Source organism: Melospiza georgiana, chromosome 8, assembly GCF_028018845.1.
Source record: "Melospiza georgiana isolate bMelGeo1 chromosome 8, bMelGeo1.pri, whole genome shotgun sequence".
Taxonomy (NCBI): Eukaryota; Metazoa; Chordata; class Aves; order Passeriformes; family Passerellidae; genus Melospiza; species Melospiza georgiana.
In genome coordinates, this window is record NC_080437.1 from 27,718,553 (window position 1) to 27,740,529 (window position 21,977).

General features: G+C 42.4%; 1 protein-coding gene across 1 annotated transcript in view; it reads left to right on the forward strand.

The window, feature by feature from the left end:
• RBM20 (RNA binding motif protein 20) overlaps positions 1–21,977 on the forward strand; it is a 95,661-nt gene that overhangs the window by 54,194 nt on the left and 19,490 nt on the right. The window contains exons 2-5 of the mRNA XM_058029141.1: positions 18,225–19,404; positions 21,026–21,087; positions 21,245–21,336; positions 21,682–21,773. Of these exons, the coding sequence (XP_057885124.1) occupies positions 18,225–19,404; positions 21,026–21,087; positions 21,245–21,336; positions 21,682–21,773 (1,426 nt within the window). The remainder of the gene's footprint in view (positions 1–18,224; positions 19,405–21,025; positions 21,088–21,244; positions 21,337–21,681; positions 21,774–21,977) is intronic.

Consider the following 21,977-nt stretch of genomic DNA (forward strand, 5'->3'; position numbering starts at 1 on the left):
CTGGTTCTGCTTTACATCTGCTTTAATTTTATTTTTTGTAATCTGTTAATGACTAACGAGCCATTGGGTGGCAGTATCAGCCAGTGAGCACCTCCAGTAGTTGCTGAGCTAAATGCAAAAGTCTAGGTAGGAAAGATGACAAATTACAAGTTTCTTAAGATGGAAAACATACATTGGTTTCTGTTTGAAGAGGCTGTGTTTGACTCCAAACCATATGTGTCTTGAAAATCTTTTAAAATTAAGTATGATCTCTTTACCTTCTTCAAAAGCAGAAGTCTTCATTTGTAATTTCAAGATTTTTCTTTTTTTTAAGGAACACCTATGAATGTAGAATAAAATTAATCCCATGCTAAGAATAAGGAAAAGTGCAGTGCAGGAGTTCTAGCTGCTGTGTGCCTTTAGGGTTTGCCTGCACAGGGGCTTAGGTGCTGTTTGAGCTTGGTGTTCCTGAGCTGAGCACACACACCAGGGTAATAGCATCTGGGATTCACATCATACATTTATTTTCATTTTAATTTTATTCAATATTTTGGTTAATACAGAACTCACTTGTGTATTCAGCTTCATGACTCAAAAATAGCATTTGTGGTGACCTACTATTTAATTCTAAATTTGGAGGCAGCCGACTTAAAATATCAATGTATTTGTGATGATGTAAAACTTGCAAAACTGAGTAAGAGTGCCTACTTTTAGGCTCTATTTCTAGCTAAGCCTGTGTTTTCTGTGATAGGCATTGTAGTTATTTTTGTCATGGAGATGGTGTCAGTTCCATTGTAGGCATTTTCACAGAATTACTGTTTTATACATTCATGCTGTTAGCTCTCAGCACTCTCTCCTGAGTTCAAGGCTGACAAAACCATGAATGCTGCAAGCAAATTTTGACTTGTTCATAACGTCTTTCACTTCAGGAACCCCATCCTGATCCTGAACAGGAACATTTTGAGAGGTACCAAAAAAAGCTTCCATGATCATGTTGTTCACATCTTGCTTTCAAATGCACCAGATAATGCCACTTGTTTAAGCTTAGTCATGTCTGGGGGAATGTCAGGAGTCTGCATCACATGAGCTGCTCCTCAGATTTCCCAGCCTGCATCAGCATGTTTTCCTGGGTAGAAGCAGAGTGGAGACATTATTAAAATGGTTAATGGTTCATCCTAGATGTTAGTATTGATATTAACTCTTAGGCTTATTCTGTGATTTTCATGCAATATTTCACATTTACATTCAGCTGATTCATGTGAAAATACTTTAGTATCTTTTTTTCCTGAAAGTATGTGCCTCAGATGGAAGAACATACATTCTAACCAACCACTCTCTCTGTGTTTTTGCTGATAATTTCATTTTCTGCTCAACCCCCAGACTTACCACCTTGGGACATCTTCGAGCCACCATTCAGCTTAATTTTACACATGTGTATCCTTCCCATGATCTGTTCATAGACCTAGTGTTGCTTGTGCTCTTTCCCTCCTTGGAGACCAGGAGGCCAGAAGGACCATTGGCCTGTCCTTGCTCATGCTGCAGGTCAGCAACCTTCTCCTGAACAAACCCAGGATAAGGCACACAGGGAAGCACTCGGTACAATCTGAGTTTGTTCCCTCCTGCCTTTGTGGCACTGGTGATAAATGCACCCTGCCTGGAGATACTCCAGACTGCTGAGATCTTTGAGCCTTTCCCCCTGAGCATCATTTTAGCTGCTCAAGGGCCGCTGTACTCACCACACCAGCTGTGCAACATGTGGAGAGGATGAGAGATGAACCAAAAAGGCTGGCAGCACCAAAACACTGGGTTGTCTTATGCCTTGCCATCAGGTGATTCATATTCAGGACAAAATCTGCTCAGTGTGTTCAACTGCTCCAGGGCTCTGTTCCCAGGGTCTCTGATCCTGTTTCAAGAGTCAGGAGTAGATTGACATTGCTTCCTAAGGCTTCAAGCCTGTGTTTTGTCTGTCCTCTCCCTGCAGTCCCTCCCCCGTGGGGCACATGGAGCTGGATGCCCCTCATGTGCCCATATAGGGAAGGGTGTAACTCTGTTGTTGACATTGGCTAATCCAGGCAGGCATGTGAAGGGGCAGCAGAGTGTGATGCTCACATGTAGTGTGGCAGATGGCACTTGGGACTGGCTGTCTCCATCACACCCCTCAGGACCGACATATAAGACAGGGAAAGAGCTTTTTTGCATACCTCTGCATGCTCCTGACAGAGTTGCTGAAGAGCTGGGCTGTCTAGCTCCATGTACTGAGCCACACTCATTCCTAGAGGAGAAAATTAATGAATCTTTCTTGTGCTGCAAATTATTGGCAGTTCTGCCGTAGTTTTAATTTCCTCTACATCAGTGCATTGTATTAGGTGAAAATAACTGAGCAGGAGCAGATGTCTTGCAGAAAACACCATCCTGTATTGGTGAAAGCCTAGCTGACCATGCCTTTTTCCAAATGTATGGCCAAATGGGACAAAACTCAACTAAATGATTTGTTACTGAGTTTTCATCAATGACATCTAGATAGCCCTCTGAGTTATTTGTATGTTAATGCTGGAGTGGGCAGCCAAGCTTACTGTGTGTGTTATTCTCTTTGAAGCTCCAGTGATGAGCTTTCATGCTTTGCTTTCAGTAGACAAATCAGAGGGTGAAAGTGTCTGAAAGAATTAGCAACACAGAGAACACAGGCTGGATCATAGTTGGAAGACCTGACTGAAGGTTTACTAAATCTGACAAGAGACTTTGAGACTGATCTGTTGTGCAGGAGGATTTTAGATAATCCAATTAATTAACTGAAAACCAGTGTACCTATGGAAACTGCTCAGGATCTCTTTGTAATGGTGCTGAGCACTGAACACGATCTTCAGCTGCTGTCCCATCCACCAAGTTATTTCCCTGTGTGATAATGAACCACTGCATTCACTGTGGACTACAACACAAAACCTAGTAGGAGCAACAGAAAAATAGGAAAAACATTAAAGCAGGTGACTGTGCTCTGCCCTTAGATGGAAGCAGCCAGCAGTAGTGCAGGAAGCCAGCATTTCTCTGCAGGGAGAAGGCTTCAGCATCTGTTACACATATGGATGACTGGGGGTTTATTGGCCATGCTTAAAGTATAACTATCTTCTTTGCTAAATTGTATTTTATGTGCCGCAAAAATACTTGCTAGCGTATTTGATTAGCACAGTCTTTGAACCAAGTGGAGAAGAAGTGTGAATGCTGGACACACAAGCAAATCTCAGGTTGGCAGAGGTTTTCCTAGCTAGAAAAGACCACTAAAGAGTTGAGTCTGACCTCAGGTGTAACACAGTTATTTCATACTGTGTGACCCAGAGGGTTCTTTATCATCCCAAACCCAGGTTTTACAGCTCATGCCCCCGATACCAGAATTGACCTGGACTCTGGCAGCAGCACTACGCTGTGATTTCACTAGTATATATTAGCACATACATTTGATGCTGCCAATCTTGGAAGCCTCAATCTCTGCAGGCACTTGAGCATCTTAAAAAAATGATCAGAAATATTGATGTGGGCCTGTTTTATTATCAAACAGGGGTTGCACTTACAAACCCAGAAGACTATGTTAAGGTCTGTCATTGTTTCTTGATGTCATGTTAAAAAGTATTTATGAAGTTTGAATGGTCTTGCTAGTGGTTCTTCAAAAATGTCAATGTCCAGATGCCCAAACAGTTTGGAATCACAATTGTGTGGAATATTTCTGGTCTTCAACTTACTAGTTTAGATATAGACATTCAAGACATATGTTCAGTTTTCCTGTCTATCATAAAGAAGCTGTAGATGAAGTTGTCTGATTCCAGGCCCAGTAAGGAAGGTGGTTTCCTGTCCTGGTCTGTAGGACCAGACTGTAATGCTTAATTAGGTTATAATGCTGACTACAGAAAGAATTGTAGCTTCCCTTTTTAAAATAATTTGTTTGAATATTGCTATATGGAGCTGGATGGAGCTCAGGAAGAGTGACTGGCTGTGAGTAAAAGCCGAAGAAATACATGAGAATTTTCTGCTTGCACTGTGAAGACAGTTTATTAAGATTTTTTTTTTTATTGGGTGAAGAAGATAATTTATTTTACTGTGCATTACATTGTAGAGGTTAAGATGGATGAAACACACTCCATGTAAAAAAACCCCCAACTTATTTGATTGTTTTAGAAATATGGGAATTCTTACAGCAAATCCAACCACAGTTCTGTCTGCTAGCATCTCATTTCTTGGCTATTATAGAAGCATGACTCTAAAGCTCATTTTTGTGGAATATGGAGATAAGCTTCTTCCAAAGCCCACTCTGTAGAAGGTAGTTTATGCCAAGAAACTTTTAGGCTCATATTCCATCCACATATCAGGACATGTTCTTTATTCAGTAGTCTTCTTTGAGTGGGGATGCTACTACATCTGGAGATCTCAGTCCAATTCTTTCTCTAAATTCTGTTGTTTAAATATTCAAATTGATCCGTCACATTTCTGCTTGGCTTGCGTTGATGCATCTGACTTCTCAGGATGTTTTCAAAATGACGTACTGATGGTTTTTGTAACAGTAATACTATGATCCAGAAATTCTGGAGACGGGGCAGAATCTAAATTTTTTTGATGCTTGCTGCGATAAAAAGAGATTTTTAAACAAGTGAAGAAACTTCAGAACCCAAAAATTATGCTTAGGTGATTTATATAAAAAGATTGATTGCCAAATTACAAAGGCAAGTCTAAACAATCCCAAATTAGAGTATTAGAGAGCAAATTTCCTGAAAAGCTGCATCACAGGACTTAAACCTCCTCATCAAATATATTCTTGCCTTTGACTTGATATCTCTCCTTGTATGCCAACTGCTCAGCTAAAATCTGTTCTCAGCTGCACTACTTCATCTATGCTTTTTCATTTTTTGATCCAAGTGGTCTGAATAGTTTTTTTTCCCTACTCCCACTAATATGTAAAGAATGCCAGTGAGCCTCTCTCATCTCACCAGCCCCAGAGAGCATCATATTACTTTAGCAGAGGGCATCAGGCAGTTAGGAGGCCTTGCAGGTGCCAAAAAGGTGGGTATTGGGACTATCTGAAAACAATGAAGATGCTCCCAGCTGAAATTGAACCAGCTGAGAGACTTCACAGTCTCTCTCCGAAGTGCATCCACTTTCAAAATTAATGGAGTTTTTGATCCCTTCTGATCACTGTTAAGGTTGCAAAAAGCCCTAAAAAAGGCAGATAGATGTTAACTGTTAACTGATTTATTGTGAATGGCATGTCTTTCCTTGTGAGCAAGTAGGGAAAGGAGTAGCTGCTTGTTTCTTTCTTTTTCTTCTTCCTCCTAACTTAGCAGACAGATGAAGTGAGGACATGCTACAGGGATGAGACTTGCCAGACTGCCAGGAACACCACGGTTTTGGGGCACGTTCTTTCCCTGGGTGTGAAGGGAAACTCAAGTATCTGATGACAGATGAAAATGCAGGTTAGGGAAAACCCTATAACTGAGAGAGTGAATTTTTTCCCTCTTTGGAGAGATCAGCAGCCATGCAGCCCGTATGTTAGGCAATGTTTTCTGCAATCAAGCTGCCTGTGTTACTCTCCTTGCTTTCCTTCCCCGTTGGCCTGCCGTGCCTCGGTGGAAAGAATGCCATCCGCCTGCTGACAGGGCGCAGTTGGCTGGGCCAGCAGCTGCGGGCAGGGAGAACCTGCAGCGCTCGGTCACATGAACCGCGTGCGGGCAGCGGCGGGGATTAGCTCTGCTCCTGGCCGGAAAGGTCCCGTGCGGTTCCCAGGCTGAGCTCGCCATATGTGCTTCACATGATTGTCCTGAGGGTGACACGAAGTGGAGAGTTCACATTCGAGTGAAAGTTGGTTTGTGTTTCTTCACCCCGTTTAATGTAATGCAGATGCAGAGCAGAGCATGAGGGCGCCTGTGCTGGGGGGAGAAGTGACAGGCTGTAGAAAAGCCCTGTAGCTTTTACTAATTCCTTCTCCTTCCCCTGAATTTTACGCTGTTTCCTGATGGGAGTTGTATGTGTGAAGGAACCCCCTTGGACCACCTGTTAGGTGCCTTTCCCCTTTCAGTCATGGTCTTCGCCATCTCTTAAGCTTTGGGGGTTTTATATTTGGAGAAAAGCCAAAAACTTGAACAATAGTTTTCTCCTTTTGAGGGGCGGGGAGAGCTCTCTGACGTGGTGCAGGAAGGAAGAAATAAGGCAAGAAAAAATTAGAAAATATGGATGGAGATCCCTCCAGTCTCCACTTTGAATGAGTGTGAAGTATTGCAGGATTATAATATTTTTTTTTAAGGTAAGAGATGCGCGCTTGCAGGCTGATTTAGTTTGTGGTTTCCCTTACTGCAAGGTAATTTTGGAAATGGCATCTTCCATAGAAGGATCATGTCGCATACAGAGTGCCAGTGCTATTGCGAAAGGTTTCCAGACTAATGCTGGAAAAAGGAAGTTTAACAAGCTCTTGCTGTAAGAAACATTGTCTGATGGGCTGAAGAGGCTCATGTCCCTGTGGCAAAATAGGAGTATTTGCCTTATTTTGATCTTTGGATGTGTGAGAACATCATTTATTTATTAATAAGAGAATTTATTTCTTAATTGACATATATACTATGTCATGTTAGAAGCAGAGACAGCAAAATAGAAGGCTTTCTATGTTAATTTTTTGGTAGTGTGAAATACGGGAAAGGTCCTCGATTTTGCCCCTAGATGTAAGGCGTAATATATTTGGGTTTATGGAAGTGCAAACTTTGTTCTTGGAAAGCTTTGGTTTTCAAGGAAAAGGTGGATCAGCAATGAGAAGAACCTGCTGAGATAACTTGCTGAAGGCTGCATGCGGGTGTGCGGGCTCTGCGCTACCTCTTGCTCTTGCCTCGGGGTCCGAGCAGAACCTGTGGCACAGGTCAGCGATCGCACACTTTTGAGGCAGTGGATTAGTGCTGGATGATGACTTTTCCTTTCGCTGAGTGTTTCTGAGCGGGCAGAGAGCTGATTTGAGCGATAATATGCTCAAGCTAACAAATATCAGCAGTGTCTTTCCTCAAAACCTCAACTTTCCTTCAGAAGAAGCCAGCCCAAGCATGGACAAATTGCTCCAGGGACGAAATGTAATGTATTTGAGTGCGTGTTTTAAGAAACTGTTAAAACTTCAGCTGGCTAATGCTTGTTGTCTTCCAGAGCAAGGACTTGCTTTGTAAAATTCAGTCTCCCTCAGTCTTCATTAGTGAGCCGTGTTTTTTCCGCAGTTTGCCTAATTAGACTGTGACCCTCTTGCCAGTAGGATCCCGTGGTATTACACTGTACAGAAGCAGGATTTTGGTGCTGATACTTGAAGAGATCGAGAACATATGGCATAAACATCAACCGATATTGTTTGCCATCCACACTTGCTGCGTGTAATGCAACGGGACGGGCTCCTGGTGGCCACGTGATCCGCCTTCCAGTCCTCCATTTGGGGTGGGTTTTTTTGTTCCTAAAGTTGTGACTTTCTGGAAGGAAGCTTGTAAATAATCGGGGTGCAGAGAGCAGGTAGAATGTCAGTGGGACGTTACTGGGAGGCATGTGCGCAACGCTGACATCGGCTCCTGGCCGCGCTCCCTCCGCACCAGCTCGCTGCTCCCGGCAGCCCTTCATGTTGCAAGAAGGTAAGATCATGTCGTGTCACCCGTGTCCACCCACCGCCGTGCCGAAAGGCCTGTGTCCCCGTCCTCTCAGCAAGGAGGGACACTAATATGCCAAGTGGAGTATCTTAAGGATCTTTAAAATTTGATTTTGAAGTTCAGCTCTTTCCGTAATGAAGGGAAAAGACAGGGAAGTGCAGCTCTGGCGGCAACAGCTAACTGGGATTTCAGATTAAAGATACGGTCTGCTTTGGGCAGTAGCTTCTTATCGTGCTTAGCTTTTTGTAATAAAGGGCTTTTAGACTTTAAAAGACATTCCACACCCAATTGTATCCTATTGATTTGCCATGGTTAACCACCCGATAATAAGCCTCATAGTCTGTGTTAGTAGGCACAAAGCAGAATTATATTAGTGCTGTTTACAAGCAGTGGGCAAAGAGTTGTTTGCAAATCGTGGAAGAACTCAAAATACCAAAATTTTTTGAAGATGTTTGAATTTGGAAATGCCTTCATTAGGCTATGAATAGAGTTCTTTGGAATAAAAAAAGAGGAATCAAAGCATTATTATTTTTTGTTTGTTTTGTCATTTTATTGTTTGGTGTTTTTCTAATAATGATACTTTATACTTCAAGAGAGTTTTTTATTTTCAGAAGTAAAGGCTGGTAAAGAAATATGATAGCATTAAGTAAAATAGAATTTTTTTTTTGGAAAAGGAAATAACAGTAATAACTTTCTTGGATGTCTTTCCACACAAAATTGAATCTGGATCCTAGGGTGTTTTGCAGTTAAAAGATACATCAATAACACAAGGTGTATCATCTGCTGTGCAGGCCAGTGGGATAAGTAAAAACTTATTTTTCTTCGGTCCTGTAAGCTCCATAGACATTTAGACAATCACTTCTCAGCAGAGCATGTGCATTGTAGTAAAATGGACAGACCATCAAGCAAAAATTGAGAGGAAATAAGGCAGTGCTTAACCTAAAAGTAGTGGCCGGCCGTGTCCATTGACAGTTCTGTCAGCAGGAGTGGGCAAATGCCCAGCTCAGTGTTGGGGATAGGTTAATATCTTCACACTTTTTCCTTCCTATGGCTGCCACATGCAGTGCTCTGAAACCTGATATTTTTCATCAAAAACTGATTCTTAGTTTCTGTCTTAGTATACTAATCAATTTTATCATGCAGAGCTTGGAGCATATTAACTGTCAGTTACTCCTAATTAATACTGAAGGCAGACAGAAGGAGAGAACAAAATAATTGATGTTATTTAATACAAAATGCCTCTTCCAATTTTGTTTCCTTTGTTTGGTTCCTGTTCAAGATTTAAGCACAGTCCTGTTTTATGTTTTGTTTCACAAGGTTGATTGAATGGCAGTTTATTATTTAAGACAATAAATTAAACTTCTCAAAGCCAAAGAGTTGCAACAGTTCTGGCACAGGCTGTTTTCTGCCAGAAGGAACATGCTCAGTCTGATTCATGCAACTGTTGCCCTCTAACATAAGAAAATTAAAGAAAACCTCCCATATACCTTTTAAGATTCACATTAAATTTCTTTAGCATAGAAATTGGAATTCATTAAAGAAAACAGTGAGCAACATTCATTGCAAAACAGATAATGAAAGCTTCTAGGCTAAAATACCCTGCGTATTACTTCTGTGTAATAGTATGAATAATATGGTTTAGTATTAAAGGCTGATTTCAAAGAGATCATGGAAAGAGAGCAAACTTACTAGATTTTTTATGCTTAAATTAAATATAACCAAAAAGGGGCACAGAAGCATTGCTCTTGTTACAGTGAGATCAGGAAGGCTTTGCAACATGCTTCAGTAACAGCTGAATTAGGTTGGGGCTTCACAAGGTTCATGTATAATTTATGTACACCAGTAGCATGTGAGAGTACCTAAACAATAGGAATTTATAACATTTATGTTGTGTTAAAATATGCATAAAGGGAAAACAAAAAAATAGGCCGAAGTATATAGTCGTGTAATATAAACATCTTAGGCAATCAACAGAGGTTCTGGTTTTCTAATCACAAATCTGACTGAAAAATAGCTGAAGCTTCAGGGGCTTTGGTTGGGTTTTTAAATGAATGTATTACTTTAAATTGCCAACATTTCAACATTAGCAGTAAAGAGAAAGTAAACCATCTCGGCCACTGCAGATAGGAGCTATTCCAGCATTTCTGCTCCTACACTCATGCGCTATGTTGGTTAGTAGCACCTAGCATGTAAACAGCTTTTAGGGGAGATACTAGATTAATTCTGAAGTGATTGTGATGCTCCTGGGTGACTTGTGGTCACAAGCTGTCACTTTTCAGCTGGCCTAGCATACAAACAGGAGAGCTGAGGTTTGCATGTGATTTCTGTAGCCTGTGTCAGTAGTGTTCTGCCAGAGACTTAGTTTACTAATATGCTTTTTCATTAAACTTTTCAAATGTATCATTGGCACTAATATTTAAAAATAAAAGGAGAGTTTAAATTTTTCCCCCCACAAATGGTAATCCTTTCTTTGAACACAAATGAAGCTACTTTAGAAATAAAAATCCTTCTTTGTACTCTATGTTTTCCACAGTTATATGTCATTTTCCTGTCTACAAACTGAAGATATTACCTTGGTAAAAGGGCTTTTATGTTGTCTTATGTTACTGTGAAATAGAAATGGCTTATTCAAATGAAGAATTATCTGCCTACCACATTATGGCTCCTACTTTCAACACACAAATGAAAACAGCTGTGCCTCCAGGCACTGCAAGATATTGATACATTCAAACTTATTATTATTGTAGTGGTTAACAATGTCATGCAGAGAACACATTAGCAGGAGGTGTGGTGAGATATTACTGTAAAATCTCTTGTAGTAAATACTATATGTCAAGGATTATTTTTCAGTTGGGCATTTGTCTATGCGTTCATGTAAAAGCCTTTAAAGGATTTCTGAATTGTGGTTTTTCTTTTTTAAGGTCTGCATTTTCTTTTCTTCATTACATTGAAATAAGTTTTCCAGATCCTTTCCCCCCAGAATTGTGTTCTTTGCGAGGGGAGGCCGGGAGCAGCGCCGGGAGCGCGGAGCCGCGTGGCAGAGCGGCCGCGCTCCGGGACAGGGGTGCGTCTGCTGGAGCCCCTGCCCTGTTCCCACAGAGTTACCTGGCTCTGCCAATGCTAATCCTTGTGCCTGCCTTTTTGCCCACCCTTTGGACTTGCATTATGGTCCATACCACCTTTTCTCCTGGTTTTCATCCCCCAAAGGACCTTCTGTGCTCCTTGGTCCCAGGCAAGTTCCCAGTGCTGTTGTGTTGGCAGCTTGGGGCAGGAGCAGGAGGGGTTTGAGCACTCAGCACCCTGACACCACCATCTGCTCAGGGCCTGTGGCTGTTGGGGTCCTGAGTTACTGGGGTCCCTCAACACCCCTCCTTACAAGGACCCCTGCTGAGATGCTGGTTTGCAGAGATCATCCAACCAACCAGGACTTTGGCCAGTAAAGGGTATTTGAAGCCTAGCTGATAAGAGTTGTTGCAGGAAGGGTGCTGGGGAGACAGGCATGGGCAGCATGACACTGCTAGACTGTTATAGCAAGCCCTGAAAGCCCCACAAAACTGTGACACAATTTCTCTGCTAATTTAGAACTTTGCAGCATGTTACTGAGGGCACTGATCTGGTGCTATAGCTATTTCTGACAGGTTTTAGGGTAAATTTAAAATAAATTTTGAAAAATATTTTTCTTTAATTTCAGTAAATAAAGGATTGCATTTCCTTGGGAAGTAGTTGCAGTTAGCTGCTTGCAGTATAGCTAAAGGAATTACTATGCTGAAATTTAAAATATAAACCAATGTTCCTATGTGCACACTAATGCTCAAAGACATCTTTGACATACTGTGGAACATCATCAAAACCAAGCAACACTTAAATATCACGAAACAATATGATAACTTTCCCAGCTTTCGGAAATAATGACTTAGAGCCTTGGGCTTATGGAGTGCCTTTACTAGAATATGTGCCTTACTTGAAAATAGCTGAACTTTACCTAACTATTTGTGGAGAGATGCATTGCGTGGGGGAAAGCAGAGATAAGCCCAGTATGTAATCTGGAGTTTCACACAATATAAGAAGTATATTTTCAGGATAAAACATCTACTGGGTAACATCTACAGGAAATGTGATAGCCGGCGTAGACCTCGGTGGTACCTGGTATTATTCTTGTGTTCTAAGTGCCAACTGTTTTCTATGGCCCTGGATTCAGCAACTGAAAGCAGCTAGAACAAAACAGAAGCAAATGTTGTTGCAAAGAAGCCAGAACACATAGTTGATTTTAAGCAACAATCCCAGATAACTTCCCCAGAAATATAGAGCAAGAGTTGATAATAAGAAATCAGTCTCACCAGAGGTGATTCACCCTTTTGTTCTTGCAAATGCAAATATGTTTTGTTGGTTTTTTTAAGCAGAAATGACTGTCAGGGAGGAAAAAACATGGTCTCCTAAGCATGCAAAGCAGAGCTGCAAGGTGGATAACCTGTCCTTGAATTACTGGTGTTTGGAGAGTAAATGGAAAGCACACCACAGTCTCCTTATTTGGAACATCCCTAGTTTATTTGATGCCTTCATTGATAACTTGGGTGAGCAAAGTGTCCATTAAATTGATGCTGAGAAGAGAGAGTTTACAAGTGCTCTGGAGGCACCATGGGAATTCAGAGTAATCCTGACAAACCAGATCTGATCTAATGTGGATGCAATAGTGATGAGGATAAAATGAAATTGTGATACAATTAATCCTTTGGACAGTCAAAAAAAGCAAGGACTGAGCTAGTCCTTATTGTGTGGAAAGTCAGACTGCCTGAGCTCCCAAGATTCCTCCCAACCAGCATATCTGGGCAATATCCCTTCAGGAAAGGGGTTGGGTGTAACAGGGAACCACAGGGCTGTGCTGTTATAAAGAAAAGCAATCAGCCTGGGGTTTGCAAACAAGTGCAACACACAAAATGTGTAGAGAAGGGAGCTGGGATGATTGCAGAGAAGATATGGTAGCAGCAGCTACAGGTAAGAGAAGCCCTTCTTTGTGGGCATGGGATGATGGGCTTAGGGTGTCAGCAGACAGCCACCATAGGCTTCTAATGAGTTTTATAAAATTAAGGGGATTTGAGCAATTTGACCCTGAAGGTCATGGAATATCCACCAAAGTAGCTTCTTAAGAGCAGATTAAACAAATATGTCCCAAGTGGTTGAGTTCAGCTTGATCCTGCTTCAGCAACTGGTCTAACCATCCTTCTAAGATCACTTCCAATTTTATTTCTGTGATCAAAACAAAGAACTGTTATCCAAGACAAAGCTACTGTGTTTTGCCCTTTTATCTTGTTCCTTTCTTAGTGAAAATTGCCTGGCAAGAGAACCTTTTGGCTTCAAAGTTTCAAGCCAAAACACAAGCACAAGGACTCTTGGTAGGAGGCAAGCACTTAACTCCCATTAGCTTTGTAAATATCAGGGTTAGCAGTTCTGTGATAACGTTTTACATTTCATCTTCTAGATAACTGTTAGGTTAGATAATTGTCCGGGTGGTAGAGTTTAGCATTGCCAAACATGCAAAACTCACTTGGCAATGCACATGTATACATTGGCTGATGTTTTATTTTCCTCTCTCAGTAGTGTAATGGAAGGCTTTAGAAATCATTATTTGGGATAAGAAAGGTTTTACTTGCAGCTTATACATGTATTAAAGTAGCTTAAGGTTTTTAGTGCTCCCCATCATTAGCTGAACTTACTGGGAAACATGATCTCTTTTTTTTATCATTTCTAACCAGAGCTCAGGAAAAAAAAGTTTGGTGGTAGATGATTTCAGAGTTTAAATTATGAAGGTGAAGGGTTATCTCCTTTCAGCAGTCTTTCTAAGCTTTTCTGACAAAAATATTCATTTTACTTAAACAAAAAACCCAAAAAAACAACTTCTTGTGGAGCTGAAGAGAAAATAAGCAGTTATTTAATATCAGCCAGAAACAACCTAAGAATATAGAAGAAATTTCCAGAGTTCATTTTCAACCAGTGCTCCAGTCTTTGTTGGTATAAGTGCTGGATTTATTCAACAAGCAAAAATGAATATAGATCCTGTATTATTAATAAGATCAGCAAAACAGCATTATATTAAATGTAATTATAATAATTTTATTATCATTAATATATGTTGTGGAATTTGCTGAACTTTGTCTTTACTCCTAACAGTGTTTGAAATATGATGTTGTAGTTCCCTTGTGTTCAAGAGGCTGGATTCTGTCCTCGCATACAAGCATGCAGTTTTAATGAAGTGCTGTCAAATTATGCATTTTAATTTGAAAACTCCATCTACTGCTAATATCTTGCTAACTTCATCATCAAACATTTAATTTGTATATTTTTGAGGCATATTTGCTTTTTTAGTACAGTGGCAATTGTTTTGGATGAGTTTAGAGAAGGCAACCTGGTATATTTCTCATGTGTGATACATTACAGAGAAGGGGTATGTTCACCTTTCTGCATAACAGAATTATTTTGTGCTTGCATAATTAGGAGATGGTTCTGTGTGATGTATTCAGGAGTCCTGAATCATTAATTTAAAGTTTGCTAACTGATTCAGAAGCAGCTTTAGAAAAACCAGCGTGCTACTGCACACATTTAAATCTAATACTGTACTAGTGCAGAGTGATGATGCATTTAGGATACTTGGGTATGTTAATGCCCTTGTCATTTTAATTCTGAAATTTTAACATATTAATACTGACTGCTTGGGGGAAAAAAGGCACACTCTGGAACAAAAATTATTAAAAATTTCTCTTGCGAATATTTTGACGGGTAGGTGTAATTATATGTAAAGGCATGTCTTGGGGAGGGAATGCAAAAATCTTAGAATATATGCAAGATTCATGGAAGAGACAAGAAAAATTCTGCACTGCTATGAATTAGATTTTTTTTTAAAAGTATTCAAATTCACACCTCATGCAACATTTCAAATATTTGTGAATATATAAATAGTTGTAACTCAGATCATTAATTTATTTGTCCAGATTTTTTTTTTCTTTCCTAATTTTGAAAGGTGCTGGGCAGCATTGTGAAACCCTTAGTTTTGTCAGTTGAAAATCAAGCTCCAGGTTGTTGGTCTGTTCTAATAAACATGTTTTGTGGTCAACCTTTTCATCACTCTTGTAGACAGGATTGCTCAAATAATCCAGCCATCTAGATACCTTACCTCTGACACTGTTCCTGGATACTAAAAGCATAATAAAGATTACAGGGATAGCAGGTGGGCTGAATTGATTTATGGTGATATGACCTTGCCAGTGTTTGCAATCCCATTGTGAGTGCTGCGATATCAATGTACAATTTCAACTCCCGTCTCTCAGAGCTGTGTGAAAACTTGTCTGGGCTATGGATTTCTTTGTTGAATCTGTGTGGCAGCACTCCTGCCTGTCATTATTTCAGCAAAGAAAGACCATTTCTGGCGTTCCTAGTGGTGCTGGTGTAGGCCAGCTGTACAGCGGGTGTTAAATAAATAATTGCAGAGGACAAGTTCTGTTTACTTTTTACATTGCTGACCTTATAATCAGGAATGTTTTGCACAGGATAGAGCTAACTGTGTCTGACGCAGGCCAATTCCCTGAGAGCTTCATTCAGCTGCTTTCAATCATCTTGTGGCAGAGACCCCCCACAAGCAGCTGGGGGCTGCCTTTCAGTAACCTGAGGATGAGCTGGGGGTGGGAAGTGTGTCCAAATGGGGAATGGCACCCACAAAATACCTTAGCTGAGTGCTATCCTCACCTTGTGTTTGCACTTTCCAGCAGGTTAGTAAGTCTGTAGCAAGATTATTTACAAAATTATGTTATCAAATACATAAACGTTGTGGTAGTAGAATAGAAAGAAAGAAAGAAACTTTCAAAGCTGTGCACGCTGGCCCGGTATATCTTTTGCGCCATGTATTTCACAACAGAACAGAAATCCTTAAATCTGGGTATCTGTCTAAAAGATGCTTTATGTACAGCTCTTCTCCAACCTTCTATCTCTATATCTGCTTTCCCAATGATCCAAGAACAAGCACTTCCTTCTTTGCCTTGGTTAGATGATAAAATATTCTGTTTCTGCTGTGGGAGGATAAACTTCGCAACCCGAAACACCCTGAAATCCGGAAATTCATAATAGACATGGATTTTGAGGGTTTGGCCATTCCCAAACCTATTGGTGCACGGGAACAACTGTTCCTTCTTATTCTGTCCCTCTCTCAGTGGATTGGAGGCTGTGGCTTCTTCATACAACCGTATGGTTGAATACCACATGGTATGAATGCCATATGGTGTGAATGCCATATGGTACTCAACATACCATACAATGGGTTCATTTTCGGTAAGGTTTCCTGGAGCCCCAGTCTCTCCTTGCTTTGGCCTGCTGGCTTGCAATCCAGGATGGAGCCAGCAGGCACAAGGGGCTGGTGCTGCCCTGTTCCACAGCAGGGTCCAAAGGCTGTTGGTCTGAAGTGGCCAGAGCATTTCCAGTGCGGCTGTGCAGGGCACTCCAGGCCTTGCCTTCCCCATACCCAGCAGCAGATCCCAGGAGCAGGCACAGAGCTGGGGAGAGCCAGCGCCCAGAGCATTGCCCAGCTGGGGGTGCCGGTTCTTGGAAACAATGTTCCAAACTTGGTCAAGACACAAGGAGGCTGAGGCAGCTTCAGGGCTTGTGGCAGTGTCAAGTGAGAAGGTTTCTCTGGAGAGGGAGCCTGTGTATCCAGCAGGTAACCACCAGAGCTGGGGAGTGGCTGCAGCTGTTGGGATAGGCACGCTGCTGCGTAGGCTTGCAGCACAGTGGAATTAGATTGCTGGGAGCAGGAGTCATCTGTGGCTCCTGTGCTGAAAACATTATATGCTCCTGGCTTTTCTTTTTGAGACCACTGGGCAGATCTTATTTGCATGCTTTGTAAAAGTTTTTTAAAGAGTTTTGCAGCTACTTAAAGAACAAAGGGTATAGCTATAAAATAAAACTGTTGTCAGGCCTGTGGTAAATGCCAGAAAACACACCATGAGTCTGGACACTCCAGATGCTGGTGGCACAATACAGCCTAGGCACAGGGCCATGCCATGGCCCCCGGTGGCAGTGACAGTGCGTGTGCCATTGTAGCATTCCCTCTCACCACATGCACTCCTCAGCAGCTTTGTGTGTCCTCAGGATCTCCCGGGCTGGGGTTTGTGAGGCTCTCCATGTTGTTTTGACTGTACTTGCACACTGACTCTCATCCATAATCAAATTTACAGCAAACTGGGTTGTAAGTGCAAGTCAGAGAGTAAGTGATGGAAACCACATGGGGAAACAAAAGGCACCTCAGCTCTGAAGCTGAGCACTGGTGTCAGCCTGTGCTGGCAGGGAGTCGTGTCATTACATAATGATGCATTTATCCAAACGGTGGTTTGTGTTTTGGGAGACAGATGTGCCTTGCAGTTGCTAGTGGAAGTTAAATGTTAAATATGAAACCCATTCATTTTCTCTTAGTCATACTTTGGATTTAAGCAGATGTTTTCCTAATTTGTGGTTTTCAAATGTAGCATGCTGACAAGACATTTATCATTAACTACAGCTTCATCCATGCAGTTTAGCAAATTGGCCAATTATTAACAGTGAGGGTTGCGTGGTGGTTGATGCATGGTTCCTGCTACTTTGAAAGGCCTCAATTGAAACTCAATACATTTTTACAATATAAATTAATTGAGCTTTGGACCACGTCCCCGTTGTATGAGTGTTCTCTGCTCTCACTGTCAGAATGAGCAGCCATTTGTAATGCAATGAGTAGCTGTGCTGTCTGTGAGCAGAGGTGGTGGAAAGTGAAAGATAACATTTTTCCAGTAGGAGCATGAAAATGATAGTTTGGTGGTGGTGCTGGGAATTGGTGAGATATCTCAAAGGTGTTTCCCAAAGCAAGAAACCACCATATGCCTGAAAAATTCATCTTCTGTTTTCCCAGCTCTGGAGTTCAAGCAGGCAATTCAATAATTTACTCATCCCATGTATGAGACTTGAAGGACAACGCTGAGTGTACCTCTTATTTCTAGGAAGTATTTAGACCTTGATTTTCACCAGCTGGCACTGCAGAAATTTTGTCTTTGATTCTAGCTGAACAAGGAATACTCTTGAGGACAGCTTGTTTGTAGTTGCTTCTCATTCACTTTTTTCGTCCTCTATATTTGCATTTGCAAAACTATAGGCTTTGTTACAGAACAAGCTGCTGTTCAGATTAATAACACAAGGACTGTAAACAAAATAAATGCATGTGGAATATTTTCTCTTGCTTTATGCAGCCAGAAGTGCTAAGTGAGAAATACCTGAGGGGCTGGCTTTAAAATCCCATTTGATGTCCTCTTCTTCGCATTACCTGCTTTGTAGGAAAAGAGAATAATGAAGGTATCACAAAATCAGTCAGGATCAGTGATGTCTCAGCAGGGGGGCTGCAGGTTGCATGAAGTGCAGAAAAGGGGGAAAATTGCTGATTTGGGGACGGTGTGGGAGGGCCTGTATGGCCTTTGCTTTCCCTGAGTTTGGATACACTAAACCTCTGGCAGCAGCAGTGTATCCCATGCTGGGCTTTCACAGAAGGTGGGCGTAGGTAGGTGTGGGGTGAATTTGGCTAACCCAGATGCTGATCCTTTGCAGTGCTGCCAAACTCCTGGAGAAGAGTCCATTCTCTGTTGGCGCCCCGAGCCCTCTGCTCCCCTCGCCGGCGAGCCTGCAGCTGGCACAACTCCAGGCACAGCTCACGCTCCACAGGCTGAAGTTGGCTCAGACTGCTGTCACCAACAACCCAGCCGCTGCCACTGTCCTCAACCAGGTGCTCTCCAAAGTGGCCATGTCACAGCCACTCTTCAACCAGCTGAGGCACCCCACGGTGATGAGCGCCCCGCAGGGCCACAGCGCAGGCCCACCCCAGGGGCCTGGCATCGCTGGCACGAGGTTCCCCTCTGGTGGCATTGCCTTTTCTGCCCAGAGCCCGGCCTTAACTGCCCCAGGGGGAGGTCTGGGAGCCGTCCAGGCCCAGGCGCCCAACGCAATCGTCATGAATCCCTTTGGAAGTGTCATGGCTCCGACCTCCGGCCAGCAACCCGTGGTGGTGGGTCTCAGCAAGGCAGGGGCTTCCACATCTACTGCTGCAGGGGGCTTTTATGAGTACAACAAGCAAAATGCTGTCACTGCCACCTCTCAGGCATTCGCCTCAGAGGGGGAACAGTCCAGCCAGCACGGCTTCCTTGCTGGCAGCACCCACACTGCCACCCCAGCAGCAGGGCCGCGCTACGAGAGTCACTTTGGGGCTCCTGGCCAGCTGCAGCACGAGGCGGCAGCGACATTTCCCAAGGAGTCCTATGGGGCAGCAGCACAGCACGGTGCAGCACGGGCCTTCCCCAGCGACCCACACACGGGCTCCCATCCGAAAGGAGATCCCGGCCCTGTCTTGCATGGCAGCAGTACAAGCAACCAGTGGGAAAATATCCCTAATTTCCCCAGCCAAAACAAGCCTGACCTCATGCCCGGCGACAGCCTGTGGCCGTCAGCGAGTCAGCAGCAGTATGAAATAAGAAACGAGCTGTACAACCCCGAAGAGCCGACACCTGACACAAAGTTCAGCACGGCCGCCCCCCCCTCCTTCGGCCGCCTCAACCACAGCGCGCAGAGCTTCGGCAGCCCTCGCATGAGGCAGAAGGAGGAGCGCAGTGGCGGCACGCCCGACCTGCCCACCCGCTCCCTGCCGCCGCACCAGCTTGGCGACCTCCGCGGTGTGGCCCCTCTCCACTTCCCCCACATCTGCGCCCTGTGCGACAAGAAGATCTTCGATCTGAAGGTGAGTGGTTTGAGGGCGTCCCTGGGCATGGGTCAGACCCTTGGACAGGCTGTCAGGTGACTGATTTGGCCACCAGCTCCTGCCACCCCTCACTGCCAGTGTCCATCACCACAGAGGTGCCCTGAGAGACAAAGAAACAAAAGGCCTTAATTTTGCTGAGGCCATGGTACATCTGTTTCATGGCAGTTACTGGGGCTTCGAGATCGGGTTTTGTTCCACATGCAGCTGTGAAAGATTGTGAGATTACAGCACTGATGTAAAAACGTGAGATCTGAGCTATGTCCTAGCTCACCTCATGGGCCCAAAGTGAGGCAGGGAGGAGCTTGAAGCTGATCCCCCAGTACTCAAGCCAGTGTTGCAACCCCATGTCTGTAGTTTCATCTGCTTCCCTTTTTCTGATCCCAAAGGCTTCCACCTAACACAGCCTCATGGAAGCAGCTTTCTTAAACAAACCAACACATTGTTTTTATAAACTTATTTTAACTATTTCTCTGTAGGAAATTTTTCCTCCTTGTGTCTCACAAGAAAATTAGGTCTCAGGGTCCCCAGGGACTTTGACCTGAAAGCAAGAAGCTGCTCCGCACATGTAGTACAGACTGTGCTCTCTCTCACTTCTTTGTTCATATTACCAAGGGAGCTCCAAATTCAAGCTCACCCTCAAGAAACAGCTTCCTAGTTTCCCAGGCAGTGTGTTGTAGGTCACGTTATTTAGGTCAGGTCTGGAGAAGGCCACTTAAGTGGCCCTCTGTGTCCCACAGCCATCCATGGTTGTTCTGGCCTCCTGGTGAGCCCTGCTCAACAAGTGCTTGTGACCTTTTCTCTCACATCACAGGACCAGCACCTAACCACAAAGGCATGTGTTCTCATGTTGATGGTGGCCTGACAATAAAATTATAACAGCATGTATGTAAGAAGGAAAATGACCAGCAGATTAAATAGTACCTGATCCCTAAAAAACCTGGGGATTTGGGGTATTTGAATATATTTGCTTTCATGTTTACTTTTTAGTCTTTTAGCAATGGCTTACAAAGTGTTTTGCTTTGTTTACTGCAGCTTGTGGTGCTGGGCTGAAGCAGACCCTGTCTAGGGCATGCTGGGCATTTGTTTTTTTCATTGAACACTTAAAAAGTGCAGGGGGAATGCCGTTGCAGTGAGTTTCAGGAGATCTGTTAGTTGGTGTTTAATGCCTGCCTCAATTGAATCATAGAAATGTAAATAGCTAAGTGTACTTTCACAAATGTTGCTGATCTAGTGAAATAATAAGCACTGTCCTGGCTGCCTTGAATACTGAACAAGTTCTTTACGGACATTGCAGGAATTGAAGGTGCTTAGCACTTTGCAGGATGAGGTCTTCAGCAAGAATTAAATAGCTTCATTACTAGAAATACACTGAATTTAAAAGCTAATACAGAGAAGGTTTCCTTTTGTAAAATAATTGATAATATTCAATTAATGAATCAGTAAATGCATTGGTTGAAGGTGTGCTTGGCTCTGACATCACATGGTTTCTTCAGCATCTCAGTATTGGTTTTAGAATAAGGTAAACTGAATGGAAGAATGATCTTTTGTAAATTTGTCTCAGGATTTTTCCTGTGTTCATTGTCTCTTTGTTTCAACGTAGGACTGGGATCAGCACATTAAGGGAAGTCTTCACATTCAAAAATGTATGGCTTTTTCAGATAAGTAAGTATTATTTTAAAATGAATTCTTCAAAGTGAATTTCTAACCGAATATCCCTTACTTCAGTGGTTTTCCACTGGGAATTTACTGCCTAACAATGAAGCTTTAATGTTTTTGGTATATCATGCATGTCCCTAAAGTTCTTTTCTTTCTTTTCCAGCACTGGTATCCGGTGTATGTTAAGCTCAGCAGATGGAACATTGCATTTATCACCAAATAATGCAGCAGTTTTCAATCCATCAAGTATCGAAGGTGAATGATTGTATGTGCAGTAGTTAAAAACACTTTTTTTAATTGAAGAGGAAATGAGTCTCTGAGGAGAACTGTGTTTTTAAAATGAAATGTGATAAAAGTTTCAAAGGAAAAATTTTGAGAAGTTGTGCACAAAATAATGAAAGCCAATACTGTGTCCTTTGAAATATGAATTTATTTTTCTTTCAAACAATAACTAGTTTTCATGCTACAACAAAACAGTGTATAATTTGGTGTAGAGACTATGAAATTATTTACTATGTAAATGGGGCATTGTTTACTGAGCACAGTAATGCAATTAATATGAGCCAAGATTTAATGAAGTGTGTATAATCCATTATTTAGATTATCCACCAAATGTTGGCACCTCTTTTATCGCTACACCAGCAAGATCCTTTGGCCAGCCAGGTCCTACATTTTCTTCTCCTCCATCAGGGGTAAGAGTGAGTACCTAAGCAAATTGATGTCTCTGTTTCTTGTAGAAGATTCTTGTAGAAGCCACTTTTTCTTACTGGAATTAAAACCCTGAAGGCTTTCTTTTAGGCAGTAGTCTGAATATGAATGTTATTTCAACTTCCCTACAGTTCTTTTATGCTTTTGATTTTGACCAAATATGAACTTGATTGTAGTTTTTGTTTTGC